This window comes from Necator americanus, chromosome III, assembly GCF_031761385.1.
Source record: "Necator americanus strain Aroian chromosome III, whole genome shotgun sequence".
Classification (NCBI taxonomy): domain Eukaryota; kingdom Metazoa; phylum Nematoda; class Chromadorea; order Rhabditida; family Ancylostomatidae; genus Necator; species Necator americanus.
Window position 1 is genome coordinate 32,275,712 of NC_087373.1, and position 17,475 is coordinate 32,293,186.

General features: G+C 41.2%; 2 protein-coding genes across 3 annotated transcripts; one reads left to right on the top strand and one right to left on the bottom strand.

Moving 5' to 3' along the window:
• Positions 1–6,411: 6,411 nt before the first annotated feature.
• On the bottom strand, positions 6,412–10,853 carry RB195_011673 (uncharacterized protein; the record flags this gene model as incomplete). Its single annotated transcript, XM_064193201.1, has 19 exons — positions 6,412–6,486; positions 6,543–6,700; positions 6,779–6,967; positions 7,021–7,149; positions 7,268–7,397; positions 7,456–7,632; positions 7,719–7,859; positions 7,916–7,999; positions 8,064–8,160; positions 8,274–8,396; positions 8,508–8,644; positions 8,700–8,778; positions 9,100–9,258; positions 9,331–9,446; positions 9,526–9,630; positions 10,172–10,252; positions 10,331–10,457; positions 10,620–10,753; positions 10,818–10,853. The coding sequence occupies 19 exons, from the start codon at positions 10,851–10,853 to the stop codon at positions 6,412–6,414; spliced, it is 2,277 nt and encodes a 758-aa protein (XP_064050784.1).
• A 978-nt stretch (positions 10,854–11,831) lies between these two features.
• RB195_011674 (uncharacterized protein) lies at positions 11,832–16,501 on the top strand (the record flags this gene model as incomplete). 2 transcript variants are annotated; one of them, XM_064193203.1, is made up of 7 exons in its annotated part: positions 11,832–11,899; positions 12,549–12,614; positions 14,723–14,798; positions 14,853–14,975; positions 15,030–15,176; positions 16,131–16,259; positions 16,334–16,501. In XM_064193203.1, 7 exons carry the CDS (start codon positions 11,832–11,834, stop codon positions 16,499–16,501), a joined length of 777 nt encoding a protein of 258 aa, XP_064050785.1. The 2 variants fall into 2 exon arrangements, with proteins under 2 accessions (XP_064050785.1, XP_064050786.1); XM_064193202.1 differs by lacking the exons at positions 11,832–11,899; positions 12,549–12,614 and having other exon boundaries at positions 14,727–14,798.
• Positions 16,502–17,475: the final 974 nt, after the last annotated feature.

Consider the following 17,475-nt stretch of genomic DNA (forward strand, 5'->3'; position numbering starts at 1 on the left):
CATGACTATAGAAAAGATCAGAATAGAAGTCGTGAACGATTTTCTACAATTGCCTTCTCGATTCAATAGTTATTCCGAAGAGAAGTCGTTTTGGCCTGCGATTGGCGAAGTCTCGACTGGGATACTGAATGCACCTTCCGGCCTCTGCAGCTCCAGCCAACGCTACTCTCTTCCCTTTCTAAGGTTTTCATTTATCGTCTCTCTGGAAAGTATTGCGAGTTCCTGGTTGCCTGTGGCTCGTGCGTATTAGCTAAGGAGTTTCTAAAAACACGTCTTCTGGGAGTTCTAGAAAACTCACGTCCTCTTGCAGTGATGAAGGTGTTCACCCAATCCGTAATCCTCTTCAATGTTATCCATTGCGGTATTTTCTCACGTTTTCGCTAGCGAAGAGACTTTTAATGACAGTTTTGGGACCCCGTCTCTTAACTTTGAGGCCTCTTCTCCTTTTTGTTTTTGGTTTTCTTGAAGGAAACGGTAGTCCGATCCTGTAGTTTCTAAGAACAGTTCTCCAGTTTGACATATGGCGTTCAGCGGGTGGTATCGTCTCGCCTCGGTCAGTTCGATGACTTCGTAACGCTCCCGGTGCAAGCATACGTACATGGTATGCTAAGTGAGTCAACTTAGCACCTTTCCGTGTCGGTAGATTAGTTGACTCTGCAACTCCGTCTTTATTGGCTCTACCGCATCATGCTTTCCTCTGTCCTTTCTTATTGCTGTATTTTTTTTTGAAATTCATGGGCAGATTGCAGGCCTCTAATCTCACAGGTTTGTGGGAGAACGTTGGGTACTGCATGCCAATTCCGACGAAGAAACAGAAAACTCATCCCCTGGATCCACCTGCGTCTTAGTGCAAACAGAAGATTGTTTTTGGCCCGCGGCTACCCTGTTCGCCACACACAAGCACGCAGCCTCGTCTCACTAACCAGATCTGATTCCTCTACTGGGAGATATCTGTAGGCAAAACCAAGGTCAGTTAATTTCTCTATTCTGTGATTTGGTCAGTATATAAATACGACACGGGTACGCTTATCATAATGACTATAACGAACACTATAGAAGTCTCACAGTTAAGGTTACCTATTGAGCAATTTGTATCTATTATGTTTATTACGTTGAGCAGTAAGCTGTGACCTTTCTTTTAAGTTTTAATGCATAGAATTAACAAACATTTCAAAAGTATTGCATTCAAAAACCAATTTCTCTCTCTAAGACACTATTGCTAATAGAATACATAATGTATTTTAATTCCATTAGTTATTCTTACTGAAGTTACTGAAGTGAACTTTCTAAATGAGGCTGATGTAGCGTAGTCAACGAGAGGATCGACTGACTGCACAATCGATGGATCCGTGTCCATCAAGCAGTAACCGTCGTGCTCATTAAGGCTTACATTCATCCAGAGTTGATAAATTGGCGCGACTTGTTTGGGAAGGCAAAAAAAAACCATAACTCAACCCATCAGGTCGTCCTCTCAAGTCACTGTAAGTCTGCGCACGCCTTCATATGGTTCCAACGGTCCAAAGTCGAACTCATAATGGGAGGTAACCGTATGATGTGATCACGCGTATCCAGAAGCCTAATGAGCGCCGATAGCTGTACCGCGAGGCTATTTATCACCACAGTAGCCCGGCCGCTCTTGTGCTACGTTGCTGACGCCCACCCATTTCGCTCCGTCTGGAGGCCTTTTACTTTTTGGGTATTCAGTGGTCTTAGTGTGCCACGCCGTTGACCACGAACAGGGCGAAATTTTGCAGTGCAAAGAAGTTATAATAACACGTACAATTAAATGGTTACGTGAATAACAAGAGAAGTGAAACAAGACGACAACTAAGTGAAATAACAAAGTAACGGGTAGGCTAAGCACAGAGGGCCAGAAGAGCGATTAGTCAACAAATTGAAGGCATCACCCAATGTGGGGTGGTACAGCTTTTAGACCTATACGTGGTCATAGATTTTGGGGAAGAGGGTGATTCCGTTTATCTCTCCTTGTATTAGCGTAAACGAAAGCTAATTGGGACCAATCGCAGGCGGGGCGGGGAGCCTTTCTGGAATATGCGCAAAAATACTCCGTCTCTTCCCTTCTGTTATTTTACGAAGTTAATCGAGTAGGTCTTGAACGGAAGTGTAGTTTGTAGAAGAAATCTTCACTATAGTAGGAAAAGTGTCCTTAGTGGTGATTATATTATCGATTTCAGCCAATGAGTAGAAAGTGAGGTTCTAATCGGTTATTGGTGCAGTAAGAAACTTTGGACCTGACCACCAAATATGATCCTTCATATTTTTCTTGTGTAGTCCTCGTGTTCCTGCATCAGCTGGATTTTCTGAAGTATTGATATATCCAGAGATGACCGTAACTCCTTCCTTTAAAGGCATCACACCACGAATCTGAGGTGGTACGGATTTCAGGTGGAGTATTCGTATACGGCATAGTAGATTATGGGAAGGGGGGTGATTCCGTCCGTTTCCTCCTAATTGCTGTAAAAGACGGCCAAGAAGATGCGGCGCATGCACAAGGCTGGCGCGCTTGTTCGCATTGTTCAGGAGGCAATTTGGCGTCCAAATTGAACTTATTTCTCCAGTTTCAAAGATCTTGTTGAAATTTGTTAGCTAGTATTAACAAGGGTACGAGCCATCCGAATGGGTTGTGCATGGAAGCGATCTGTCGCGCAACCGTCCGCTTCGTCAGTGTATTCGTTGGAGACAGTGAACAAATGATTTTCAGACGGTCAAGCTGGTTAAGTTGGTCGAATTATTTTCCGATGTCACTGAGATGGTATTCACAATGAACTCTGGATTCCCAGAGATCCCTCTGGATGCGCCATAAACTTTCTGGTTATTTAATGTTCTTAGTGCACAACTAAGTGAAATAACAAAGTAGCGGGAAGAAAGAGGTGAAGCGTAATAACAACATAGCAAAGCACAGAGTAATCTAAAGTTCTAAAGAGGAAGCGTTAAAGCGAAGATATATAAAAACTAACGAAAAGCACAGCGCCAAAACCAAATTGGTGCAATACTGGTTCTATGAAAGGTTAGACGACGAGTAGTCTGACCTTTTATAAAGCCCTTTCTCTAGATGCGCTACCAGATAACTTCTTCAGAAGGGTTCAAATCAACAATATTACATTTCCTCTGCATTCTGCATCGCAAAAGATTAGACGCTACCAAAGTTCACAAGATCGCATCCGCGATACTACGGCCAGCCGCTTAGTCGTCCGAGAGTTACAGTTCCCTCTCTAGATCTTCCAGTTGTTCTTCACATTTGCGCAAACCATCTCGAGCTCAATTCAGCCGACTGATATTGTCCTCGCTTCTCTTAGGAAGATCACATATGGCTGAGTGGTGACCAAAATTGTGACATTGGTAACACCGGGTGTGGAATTTCTTACAAAAGTTTTCTAAACAATAAGTGCAGAGCTTTCGTTCGGCAACCAAGCGCTTCCTTTCTTCGACTGCGGGAACAACGAAACGCGAATCTGAATAATGATTTCCCGCCGCATCATAAAAAGCGCAACGTATGAGACGTTTTCCAAAAGCACGGATGGCGCCGCGCTCAAATCTTCTTGGTGGGTATGTTCTTTGTCCCCTAACATCTTCAATCATATGATAAAATGTCGCCTTCGCCTGGTTGAGCTGCTGTATCTCTTCCTCAATTTGCTGCCTTCTTGCTTGCCGCGCACGGTGCTTCCTCGTCTTGTCTTTCTTCCTGTTGTGGTGGTGGAATCTGCACACCCTCTTCTTCCCTTTCTTGGTTGCCAATTTCTTCTAGGTAGGTAGTCTACTTTTTCCATGATTATTTCTTCTTCTTGGAGATTGTTGGAGGCGACCTAACCTTATGGCGCAACGTTGGCAGGTAGGACTGGCACAGTTCAAACGAGAAATATCGTCTAACGGGATTTCTAATTCGCAAAGTACCTCGATTATTTGCAGCTGAAATGTGTTAAACTCCTCTTTCTGTTCTTCCATTAGCGCCGTGCGAAGTTCGCTAAGATGAGTTGAGTGTCCAACATCTGCAGCTGGTCACTTTTCACAGCTTCTATTTAACCGAACTCCGTAAGAAGGGATTTGTTCTCCACGTTTTATTGCTGTTTACTCATGAAGATTTCCCATATTGCTTTTAAAAGAACGTCTATCGCTATAGGTAATTGAGGTGCGCTAAAAAGTGTCGTAAGTTGAGTTCCAACAAAAAGAAACTCTAAGCGCATTCGGTCGCACTTGATCTCTAGAAGCTCCAACTCATACAGACGGGAAGTCAAATCTGCAGTAGACAAACGTAGCCGTTTAATGCGGAAATCTAGTTTCTCATTCCTTTAGTACACTTGTAAAACTCACACTTGTCTTGCGGTGGCGTGCAAAGCAAAAGCTCAGACGACGAGTCGTCTGACCTTTCATGAAGCCCTTTCTCTAGATGCGTTACAAGATAACTCCTATGAAAGCGTTCGAATCAAGAACATTACATTTCCTCTGCATTCTACATCGCAAAAGGTTACACGTTACCAAAGTTGACGAGATCGTATCCGCGGTAGACCGTTACGATGCGCTTTTTGATTCGAACCAAGAAAAGTACCTGACGATAGAAGTTTGAAACTATAGATAAAATGGAGTTGTTCAGGAAGTTCATATAAGTCAAAGATGAAATGTCACTGGAAATGTTTATTATCTTGTTCTTAATTGTTAATTGTGAACCACCCATTCACCTATGGAAATAAATATGGAAATGGTTTAAGAAATGTTCCCCTGATTGGTTCTACACTAAATTCCTTCGCTTTTTTTCCGGTTTCTACGCATTTCTTTTTGTACATTTAGCTATGTAAAATTGGCATCCAACTCCACTCACACACCTAACTTGCCATATTGATTTTATGCAGAAAATAGATAGAAATGAAGAGATAGAACGGCATAGAAAGAAGAAGGGATTTTAAGGAATTATAACATAATAAAAATTAGTCAATGTTTATTTAATTCTTTAATTGTATTCATTTAAGTCTTCTGAAGAAGTGAACGGAGAATACCTGGCATAACTCCAAATTTGTGATATAAAGTTGCTGGACGCAAAGTTGTTGTTGGAAGTTGACCAAGAACTTATTGAAAAACATTGTGAGGAACACATACCTATGCGCGGCAAGCTTATAATGTACAAGTAGGGCGTTAAATGTGTGAAATTATACTCAGAGTGGAAATCTACGCATGTTATTGTTTTCCTTGCCCCTTGCTTCTGTTATAATCTTTATATCTGAGAAGTTTCCCAAACGAGGTCAAGGTAGGTTTCCATAACAACATATCACCCTGCAGGCAGCCTTTGATGAGATATCTTTTAACTGGATAGAAGAATCTACTTCTTATTTTCCGATGATATGCGCTTAATTTATCATATTCGTATATCAGATCCTGCTGCGTCAATTCGCTTTTGACTCCTCTCCCTTCCAATTCTCCAGTTCTCAGCGCTTCATCACCACAATAACATCGCGCGTAGCGTTTGTTCGAAGGCAAAAATGAGACGGGGTCTAGGTGATCCCACGCGGTAGTGGATGGTGCCCAGCTTGTGGAAAGGCAGCCGTAATGATATGGGCACCTTAGAACACGCGTGAGCGCATTCCCTTTGGGGTTGGTGAAGGCAGTCCACTTTATCCTTCTATGCTAACGTAGGATGTCCGGAGCACTTTCGACACCATCTGTTTCTTACGTTTAAACGCAGCATACCACGTATCTGACGTGGTGAGGGAAAGGCTAGAGATAGGTTGCAGTTTGCGGAACTCGGGATGGTTCCGCTCATCTCTGCCTAGTCGTAAAAAATGGCGTTTTTCACTACGAGATACGTTAAAACACGGCCCCTTGCACACGTTCCAGTCCTATCAGCAGGCTATTCTGTTAATTAATGAACAGAAAACTCCCCACTATTGTTCTTCCCATCGTTTTAAAGAACTTCTTCCAATCGTTCGATAGCGTTCCTACACCGCCTATTGGTTTTTCCCGAGCGCTTTTTTTGTCTTTTTTGTTTTCCTTTGTTTTAATTGTTCATACCTCACGACCCTTTGAACCGATTAGCTGCAAAAAAAACACAGGTGTTGGAATGTTCTGTTTTGTCAACTGGATTCTCCGTTTTAGAGATCGGAATAAGAACCAACAATACAGAACCATCTTACAAAATGAGAAATCATCCACGGATAAAATCATATATGACTGTTGTTTTCTGTGCATTTTTCACTCTCTCTCTCCCTCAAAAAAAAGAAGGAAAAAAAGCGCTCACAACTTATTCGTCAACACAAAACATCAGATGGCGTCACTCTATCGAATTTTGGGAAATGCTTTATGAATTTGAACATGCAAAAATGCAATGTGTAAGTCGAAATACAGAAAATGTACAGGGAAAATTATTACGCGTATTTCTTGTATGTTAAGATTGTCCATGACTGCTTAGCGAACGCGATACAACATCTTCCTTTGCATTTTGTATTGCAGATCTCCGCGTCTTACCATGTTCATAATAACCTAAAAGAAAGTTATATCGACTTCGGTAAGGTAACCAATAAATTTGTCGTGTTTACCTTTTTAACCAAGGTTTCGTTGTAGTGTTGGCGTGTAACAAAGTCCTGGACAATAACAAGTTCTGAGACGTGTGTTCCTACGGAGAACCGTTTCTTCATTTGGGATTCAATTCTTTGCATCGACTCTTGATCAGCATCTGATGTAAAGCCCTCGATGCCTAAATGGAACATGTTCACACAACACAGTAATAGAAGATAAAATCACAAAGTCCACCGATGATTGATATAATAGGTACCAGCAAGATTTCCTGTAGCAGCAGCCTCTACTGTAGACACCCGGAACAGACGAAGTGCTTCATCTACATGCTTATCGAGCGCGAATGGCTGCAGTTCCATTTTTGCCAGGCTCTCACTCATGCGAATGACTGCCTCCAGTTGACGCACAGTGATAGAAATCGAAGACTTAGCAGCCTTTTTGCCCACTCCTTAGAAGGCTTCTTGAATGTGCTTACTTGCAGATTGTCATTAATGAACTTACTGATTTCATCAGAATTTGCAGGTGGATTTCTCATGCGTACATAGTTGCTGGCTAGCTTCTCGCTAGCCTGTGGATTTAGTCTTGGACCACAGTTCGCTCGCGCGTAGGAAACATACTTTTTCAAGAATCCTATGATAATTAACGTTACGAGAACTACGAATTGATGATGTCAACATATAAAAAGGTATGTAATAATGTACAATGAGAAAGCCAATGAAAAAAAAACCATCGTTTGAATCAGTCTCACCTAGAGTTAGGAAGCCATCTGCATCAAACATTTCCGTCTTCTCATCTGTGTTTGTTTCCTTCTCGATCATTGTCTTTTCCTTATTCTTTGAAGCATTTACATGAACATCAATGACATGTCTAGCCAGAGTCTACAAATACCATGACTAAACAAGAATAATGAAGTACATAATGCTTAGTCCGACTAACCTCGTCACGCTTCACATCGTGAGTGTCTTTTACAATGTAGATCATGTCAAATCGTGACAAAATAGTCGGCATGAAATCGATGTTTTCGTCACCTCTACTATCGTCCCAACGACCATAAACAGAGTTAGCGGCAGCTAACACAGAACAGCGAGAGTTCAGTGTGGTGGTAATACCAGCCTTCAAATCAGAAGTAATTGTATCATTGTGTAATCATTGTATCAGTCATTGTATTTTAGTTTCATCACTGAAGAATCTAAACGAACCTTAGCAATTGATATAGTCTGCTGTTCCATAGCTTCGTGGATAGCAACACGGTCGTCCTCCCTCATCTTGTCGAACTCATCAATGCAAACAACTCCACCATCAGCAAGGACCATTGCTCCACCTTCCATCATGAATGTGCGCTGAGAAAAATAGACGTAGATTTTCGAATCTATAGAATGTGACTAGTAAGTCATACCGAGCTAGGATCGCGCACCACAGATGCCGTCAGACCAGCTGCTGACGAGCCTTTACCCGAAGTATACACACCAATCGGAGACACCTTAAAACAAGTGAAATCCTAGAAATAGTATGTGCTGAAAACAAATAAACAGGAGAAAACAGACCTGCTCAACGAATTTCAGCAGCTGTGACTTTGCAGTACCTGGGTCTCCAAGGAGCAACACGTTAATGTCACCACGACGAGTTAGCCCATCGGGAAGCCTTGAACGACAAGTATATAACATATGTCGTAATATAGGGAAGAAATATGAACCAATATAAAAGCATATCAAAAATCACACCACAACACGAGAGAACAGGAACAAAATGCCTACCTTTTTCTCGACCCTCCAAAGAGTAAACAAGCTATCGACTTCTTGATATCTGTCGAACCATAAATGGAAGGCGCAATACTTTTGGCTATGAGCTCATATGCATCTGGTCGTTTTGCAAGTTCCCTGAAAGTGCATTTCTACGGTGTTCCAGGTTAAGAATTAACGACACGAACGATAAATAGGGGAAAGTATTCATTGCAACATTTCAAAGAGGTCAACTGTGGCAACACCCACTTGAAATTGCGCTCCTCATCAGGAGTGAATTGCTTGAACTCTACACGTCCTGGTCCACCTGTTTCCACGTGTATTCCGAGTACACGAAGATATGGTGTTCTAATGCCAGTTAAAGTCTTGTCCTTATTGCCTTTGTTCTGGAGCAGCAATCAGTGAATACATAATAACGAGAAAATTCTTAGGAACACCCACCTTTTGGAACATTTTCTTGATTGAAAATACTCCTACAAGTGTGACTCGATTTCCGGGAGCCACTTTGTCCGTGAGATATCTGAAATTGAAATCCTACGTCCTTAATCCTTGAAAATCTCGAATTTGGAAGAATCTCAGCATGTAAACAGAATCAGTTTGCTACATGTTAAGGAAACTACCAAACATATCTTCACAAACGCGCAAGAAAGAGAGGGCACTCCTGCTTGAACAGATAATCATGTTTGCACCTTCCCAGTGCTTGAATGAAAATCTTTTTTATTTCGCGGTTTTGAAGTTTTCAAGGAGCAATGAAGTGAGGACTAACATGGGAAAAGAGGACCAGTTTAATTTTAGAGCAATCAATTAGTAGAAAGATGTTAAAAAGTAGTTTCAGCCTCACCTATCGCAATATAATTGCAGATGTCGAGGCATTTCTCCATGAGGAACATCTTCGGGGTTCTCCTGCAGCTTCAGAGTCTGATAATCAACACAGTGACATTTGTCAGGCACGATATGGTAGGGATCAACAGGGCATCGCTGGAGTTGACCAGATTGAGGTCTAGAGAAAAATAAAACTATTTCAAATCAAATCGAAAAGTTCGTGCTTGACAACTATGACTTTGGAACTTACGCGCCACAGCTTCTTGGAAGTTGGAACCCTTCAAGACCTGGCTTGAGCGTCTGATCACTAATAGTATGACGACAAGTTCGACACTGTAAGGTTATCCTAGTGGCTTTTGCGCGAACCTTAAAGTGACCAAGATATACTTTCGTCCGATTCGAATCTCATTCAATAAAAGTGGCAGTTCAACGAAGTTCACAATACCTGAGATGCAGCGACAATGATACCGGAAATCTTCACAACTTGTGACACTTGAGAGCTCTTCACTCGTCGAATAGAGGTTGGATATTCATCCAGAGTTAGGGCGACCTATAAACTAGCACCATCTTAATTACTTGAAGCAGGCAGCAATTTTCCGCAGTGACAGCCCTTCGGCTCCTTTACGCGCATTAAAATGGCAAAAAAGACAGCCCATCCCTAAAATTGATGCGAAAATTTTCCTTTAAAAAAGATAAGAGAAGTAGATCTTCAAATTAGACGACTGACGATTTTCATGCCAAATTAACTGAATTTCAATCGCATTATCACTTAATTATCCCGCTAAGAAGACTTTATATACCCATACCTTCTAACAATCCCACCATTCTCTTGCTATGCTACTCTTATCTTTCAGGCAACAAGAAAAGTCAACAGATCAATTGTATTCCCTAGACTAGTCCCTTTATTCACAACTAAGGCTGCCCGCAGAGTTCAGAGCCGCGAGGGCTCGCGGTTTTGGTGGTTATTGGCTATTCACAACAGTGACCCCCAAACCGCACAGTCCTCAAACCGCGGCTCTGAACTCTGCGAGCAGCCTAAGGCTGATATCGAACTATGATACCAAAAACACAAGATAAAGATACAACTACACCTGGATATCTTTCATCTCCTCTTCGCCTTCTGGTCGAGGAGCGGTGAGTTCATCAGCAACAGTACGAGCCGCTTCTTCAAACTAAACACAATTCAGGTATCGAACTGATCCTTTCTATTACTGCTATCTACAAGAGAAAGACAACTTTTTGTAACTAACCGCTGGAAGGAATTTTCCCGGGTAAGTACGAAGTTTTGACTCAGCATCCTCATCAAACTGCTTGAGATGTCCAAGATTGACTTCCAGGAAGTAGTGTTTAGCATTATAGTTCTTCTTTAGTTCATCACTGAAAACCTTCTAATCGTAAATACTTGCATTTGCTCTTGTCTTGAAGTACTCTACCATGCAATAAGTTGCAAACTGAACTCTTCTAAGAACCATAAATTAATTAGAACCACAACGAGAAAAAATACAAAAGTTGAAGTAAAAATAACGAACACAAGCTTACCGATAGTACAGACCACCAACTCCACCCGTCGAGAATTCTCTAATAAATCGACGAAACTGGTCACATATTTGGCGATATTCAGCTATCATTTCCCGACCTGCGTCAGGCACACCATCGTTGGCGAAAAATCTCTCCTTGAAAGGAATTGAAGAACTACAACAGACACTCATATAAAGAAAGAAAGGAGTGAAGTGGTACCTGGTAGTAAAGTCCAGCATCGTCGAAGTTAGCCATTTTTTGTAACACAGGGTGTTAGTATCCTAAAAATAGGAAATAGAAGCCTAAGTCAACCTGAGATAGATGAATAACAAATACTTCATGTTGCGGTTAAATAAGTGCAAAAAAGAAGTAAAAAGACTAATGATGAGTAAAACACATGAACAAGAGAATAGAAACGAAGTGGCTTTCCAGGCTATTTCGCGCAAAGTGTTCAACTAGCAAATTTTCCCGCCAGACAAAATTTGATGTTGCCGCGCTTTCTGCGCGCATAGTTGTAAATAGAGCGCACATTTCTTCTTGGAAAAAACATAACCTACAGGTTTCTGTGGAAGGAGTGTTAGATGGATGTGTTGTTTGGAAATACCAGTGATCTAAAGCGCAGAAGGGATCTGAAGGGGATCCTAGGATCTCGTTTGTTCTGAAGAGCTCCCTTCTTCGAGCTTCTGAGATCAAACACTGTTAGGAGGCAATACGGATCCATCGGATCATGCGTGAGGGAACTACGACAGCGGGATCAAATACAGAATTCAGGTACAGGAAACCGCAATTTGTCCTTTTCTGGTGTTCAGTCTCGCTAGCGGTTTTTTTTTCGGTTGGTACTTCGGCAAATTTAGTTCTTATCAGGTTGTAGCGACCGGCGTGGTGCGGCAATCCGGCAATGCGAGATGTCCGGCATTCTAAAAAAACGATCAAGCCAGCCTAAACTCCGGGATATGGTGGCAAACAATTGCAATTGCCTTTGAGTCTCCACCGCTACCGCCGCTGTGTTCTAGCCAACAACTCTCAATCAGCGTACCTAAATAACTTGAATGAGTTTCGGAGACTCGAAATTAATCTAGGTACTTTCTGCCCAGAACTCTCATGTGTGTTGAGTCATTCTAAGGTGCGTCTGGGTTCAAAAGACCCACAGTAGACATTCGCGTCGCGGCGACGAGCAACCTTTGAGTTGATGGACTCCAGGCTAAATCAAAGAATCTCAAGAGAGAGTCAAACATGGGACAAATGCTGATGCGAAACGCATTCAAGGAATGCTTGCATCTTATAATCATGACTATAGCTACGTACCTGTAATCATCACAAAACTGGAAGAATGGAGGAATCATGGACTAAGGGGGAATAAAGACGTCAACACATCAGGCTGTTCCTATATCTTATTCACTTTGCTTTGTGGTCAGTTAAGTAATGTGGCTCTTCTTAACTCTCAGAGCACTAAGAACGACTCAATTTACTTAGTATTCTATCTGATCCTCATCCAAACAAAATCATTATTCTCTCAGCTGATCATGATTACAAAAAGTAATGTTTACAAGACCTGACACACGCTTAATTTTGATCAGTCGCATATAGATTTCTACAGAAGCTAGTATGCTCCACAACTTAGCCTTCTTGTATCACCATCGCAACAATCGATTTTTGCGAATTTCGAAATTCCGCCCATCGTATTTATTCGCCATCTTTTCTCCGTTCTGCCTAATTTACAGCCATCTGACAATCGGACCGTTGCGGTCAAAAATGAACATGTTAGCAATGTGTCTGCTCATGTTTTGTCAAAGAGACTGACTTTCGTTTTCCTTGATGAAATTGTTGTAACGACAAATTTTGCAAGCAAACATAAACATGTCTTTTCAACTATATATATCAAGTTCCAACATGTCTAGACTTGTTTGTATTATGGTGAGTATTTCTTGCTTATCAGTTTCATTGTTGTAGTCAGTTTCGTATCTCGTATCGCGTTTCGGTCGTTCTTCGAGGATTTCTTTCCTGTATATCGGTTAGGTAAGTCTTTCTGGAGCAACAACCATTTAATTGGCAAATTCCTTTATGTCGTCATATACTACCATATATCTTCGACTATTCGATGATCATCTTCAACCAGATTTTCTCGAAAGTACGATTAGATTTTCGCAATAACACTTTTTCAATACTCTGCCAAATTACTTCGGAGAAGTGCAATGCCACCCATAAAATCGGTCTCGCAGCTCTCTTAGTTATATCTTGGTGCAACGTTTGCAACTTATTTCTGCTCTTCTGCGGCCGTTTATAAATTTTGCACTTGATTTAGGCCATTTTTCTTTCCTTCGAGATCTCTAGATGTTCAGGATTCATATGCTATATCCATTGTAATGTAGTGACATTCGCATATTTCTTCGACAATAGCAAATATGAATAAAGAACATTGTTGCATATTTAGACTTCGCTCATCACTGAATGTTAAATTGTTTTTTTCGATAATTGGATTTCGATAACTTCGATTATGTAAATCGAAGTTTCACTCTGTATATCTCCGGTTGCCCCCTGAGAACTCACTCTATGCGTTAAAAGCGCTGCCGCGCTGGGTTCACAGGTTGTTCGAAAATTCGAGATCTTCGTAATATAATAGGATCAAAACGACATAAAGCACAATACAGTTGCGTAAGAGGCTGCGCTGGAAGCGGCGCGGTGGGCGGTAGCGGTTAGGATTGAGGAGGGACCCATGCTAGCAGCGCTCATCCTTGCAGTTAGCGATGATCCCCTGTTGATTACAACTGTCATCTCCACCGCGCTGCTTCGAGCACAGCCGTCTGGACAACTGCACCGTGGTTCATTTCGTTTTGACCCTACTATAAATCCCTTACTTAATTCAGCTGGAAGCCAGCTAATAACTGTGCTGCAGTGATACGGTTGCAGTCTGCGAAAACCGTGTGGTTTCAGCGCAGCCACCTACGCCATATTGCATGATAAATCAAACCGTGTTAAAGACATAACCCCACGAATCTGAGGTGGTAAAGATTTCAGATGGAGTATTCGTATACAGGATCGTAGATTATGGAGAGGTGGGTGATTCCGTGCATTTTTTGCTAATTGGCGTAAAAAAAACGGCCCGGAAGCTGCGGCGTGTGCACACGTCTGGCGCGCTCCAATCGAACTCGTTGTAGAAAATAGCGCGCTGGAACTCTAGAAGCCGTATCTTCCGACCCGTTTTTTACGGCAATTAGGAAGAAATGGACGGAATCACCCCCCTCTCCTTAATCTACGATCCCTTATACGAATACTCCACCTGAAATCCGTACCACCTCAGATTAGTGAGGTGGTGCCTTTAACACATCACGCTTATTTCCTATCACAAATAGCTCTCTGATTGGTCGAGCAGTAACTGGGATAAGAATGGATGAAGTCGAAATAACTTGTTTCACTCAACGAAATGAGTACTGTGGTCGAATATTTGAAAGCTAACTATGGCTGTGTATGGTTCCCTTTCCAAGAAGAACTTGCCCCTGGTGATTAAGAGTTAGGAGTGTAGAAAAGAGAAAGCTCTTGCGAAGCTGTACAATCATTCAACATAAAAATAGCATTTTGAACTCGACCAATTAGTTCCGTCTGCCAAGTTAAATGCGTTGTTCCAGTAAATTACTCCAACATATTTGTTTTACGAGGCGGGTGTGGCGCAGCCGTTAAGAGGTTCTGCTGTCTGCACCATCCATCGGAGGTTCGCATCCACCTTGGTGCTCACCAATCCCTTCATCCTTCCGTGGTCGATAAATTGGTACCGGACTTGTCTGGGAGGATAAAACACTGACTTGGAGCATTGGCTAGCACCCTCGAGTCATTTTATAGACCAGTTACACGTTCGTGAACTTCAAACGATTCTCAATTGAAATGAACGTGGTGGAGCATCCCAAACGGATTGATTAATGTCAGATACTTTATCATTTATTCTTTTACTTTATTTCTATTAGAGTAAGTTCAAAATTAAAGCTTTCAACATAGTTCTTGGAGGGTTTTATGACTGAGATACGTTTATTCTGGAATTTCTCGAATAAACAGAAAGTTCGAGATGCGGACAATCTCTCAAACGTTTGTGCTCCACTCTAGCCTAATCGTTAGTGTATATGATTAAATTTTAGGGAAATGGGGGATGATTGGACGGTTATAGTTGAGCAAACATCTTCACTGACACCTGCTCCTCTTGAACTTCCTGAGGTAACAACATTCTCTCATTTAGTTGCTAAAGAAAATGATTCTGTGAGCTTACAGCCGAAATTGTTTAATAAGTGGAGTTTGCAAGATCTAGACGTCTCTGATATTTCTTTAGTCGATTATATTGGTGTGAAGGAGAAACACTCAAAATATCTTCCACATACTGCAGGACGTTATCAGGTAATCTCTGGGCCTTTTTTTAAAAGATAAATCTACGCAATCCATCATTTCCAGACGGTGCGTTTCCGAAAAGCAAGTTGTCCGGTTGTGGAGCGTTTGTGCAATTCAATGATGATGCATGGTCGAAATAATGGTAAAAAGTTGATGACAGTACGAATTGTGAAACACGCGTTTGAAATTATACATCTTCTTAGTGGCGAGGTTGGTTTCGATGCTCCTGTTTTGATTTCCTTCCTTTTTTAATTTATTTTTGGATATTAAAGAAATCTAGTATTGCGATAATAATAATAATAATACAAAATAAAAAGGGAACAATGATAATGCTGCAAACAATCAGTACATAGTAGTTTACAGTAGTATATAAAGAGGATTCTGTTTGCACTGGATGGTAGAACATAGCATTAGTGTTTTAGATTCTATGATTTTTTTCTATGATTCTATAATTTATGGAGCTATTCCGCTCTCAGTAAAATCACAGTCTAATCTAATCCAGCCTTCAATGGTTTCTAGTTGTGTATGTGTATGTATATTTAATAAGGTAATAGGGTAAGGTGTAATTAGGGAGGGGACAAAACCGTGCTCGTATTGAGGTATACTCGGCCTGCACTTAGAGCATAAAAAACGTTCAAACGTCCAATTATCAGATCATTTTCGGTTTCGTTGAAAGTGCAACATAATATTTTAGCTGCTCACTTCCACTAGGTTTGTTTGAAGAATTTGTTAAGGTAAAGCAGTGGGGGCTCCAGCTCACCTTCCCTTTCTTTCGTAGTAGCTTTAGCCTACATGTCGTGGATCCTCTAAGACTAATGCATCGGTTTTAGACCACCGACTATCGATTGATGAACTATCGCTTTCTCAATACTTCTTAAATGGTCAAATGAGAAGGAAATTTTACAATCAAGAACGGAATTTGCGCTCCATGGACGCTCTTATTGCAGGTCGAGTGCAGTACAATAAGAGCGCGGTAGAATTTAACTACTCGACCATCACTATTTATTAGAAATGGCAGTGAATTTGCGCAAACGTTGATTCAGCTAGAGACCTATGGTCGCTGCTGTTCCTTATCGCTTGCGCTTATAACACACTTCATTCGTTGCATAGAAAATTACTAAATGAATTGAAGCTTCTGTAACTGGCTGATTTACGTTAATTCAGAATCCGGTTCAAGTGTTGGTAAATGCAATCATAAATAGTGGTCCTAGAGAGGATTCGACAAGAATTGGACGTGCTGGCACTGTCCGACGTCAAGCTGTCGACGTTTCTCCTTTGCGTCGAGTAAACCAGGTGCAAATACTTGACGCTGCTACCTTGTAATACTCCACGTTCCAGCTGAATTTGCAGTTCCCGTTATTTTTAAGGCGCTTTGGCTGATTTGCACTGGAGCACGTGAAGCCGCTTTTCGCAATATTAAAACGATCGCAGAATGTTTGGCGGATGAAATTATGAATGCAGCGAAAGGCTCGTCAAACAGTTATGCGATCAAGAAAAAAGATGAATTAGAACGTGTTGCGAAATCTAACCGCTGATAACCACATACAATTACGGTTCTAAATATAACATGTTCTGTTGTTTTTTCTGTCGAATTGTTGGTGTGGTTCTTAATGAACGTTGTTGTTGATGAAAGTGTTCATTGGGAGAAATTTGATTCGTTGCTGGATACGACGCAAGAACGAGGATTGGTTAAGCTAATGCTTCCAGAAACTCCCGGGAAGCTTAACGTGGAACTGTTATAAAAACCGTAACCAGAATACAGCTTCCTGAGCAAACATTCCCAATGAAAAGGATAATTCGGCCCGGACCTAGTGTTGACAATGAATTAGGAGACCTTGTTCCCAAACAAACACGGCTCACGCAAATCTGGTTGAAAGCACTAAGCGGATCCATGTTCCTTGTTTAATTTTTTAGGGCTCCTTGTTACATGGGTTGGAGAAAGACGAAACTTTCATATAGGCGATTAGTTGCCGCATGTAGTGGCATAATTACTTACATTTCTACAAATTTGAGTAAAGGAGTGAGATGTGGCTGTTAGTTACGGACTCGACCTCAAACTAATTACTGGCACATTATGTTTACGAATGCCATGCGCTTTTGATCAGGTCGGAAAGAAGAAGAAAACGGGGATATACATTTATATATAAATAGTAGTATTTTTAAGCGATATTTTCTTAATATTTAATGCTATGATCTAAGTAGTATTTATTTTTTTTAAATGTTTTGCTTTGGCAGAAACATCGTGATTACCCGGTTATAGACATTTGGGTTTGACTTCTTTACATAAGTCTATGCGAAATTTTTGGCACCCAAAACATTCAGATTAATTACAGTACATAAGAAATGTTATGATTGGGATGACAGGTAATCAGTACCCTTCCAAATTCATGCAAAATTTTGAAAAGTCATGAATTAGCTTACGATACTTACGACAAGAATAAAAAGAAAAAACTACTTGAAGACAATGTTTTCCAACAGCGACAGCACACCAAGAAGGGTATCAGTATAT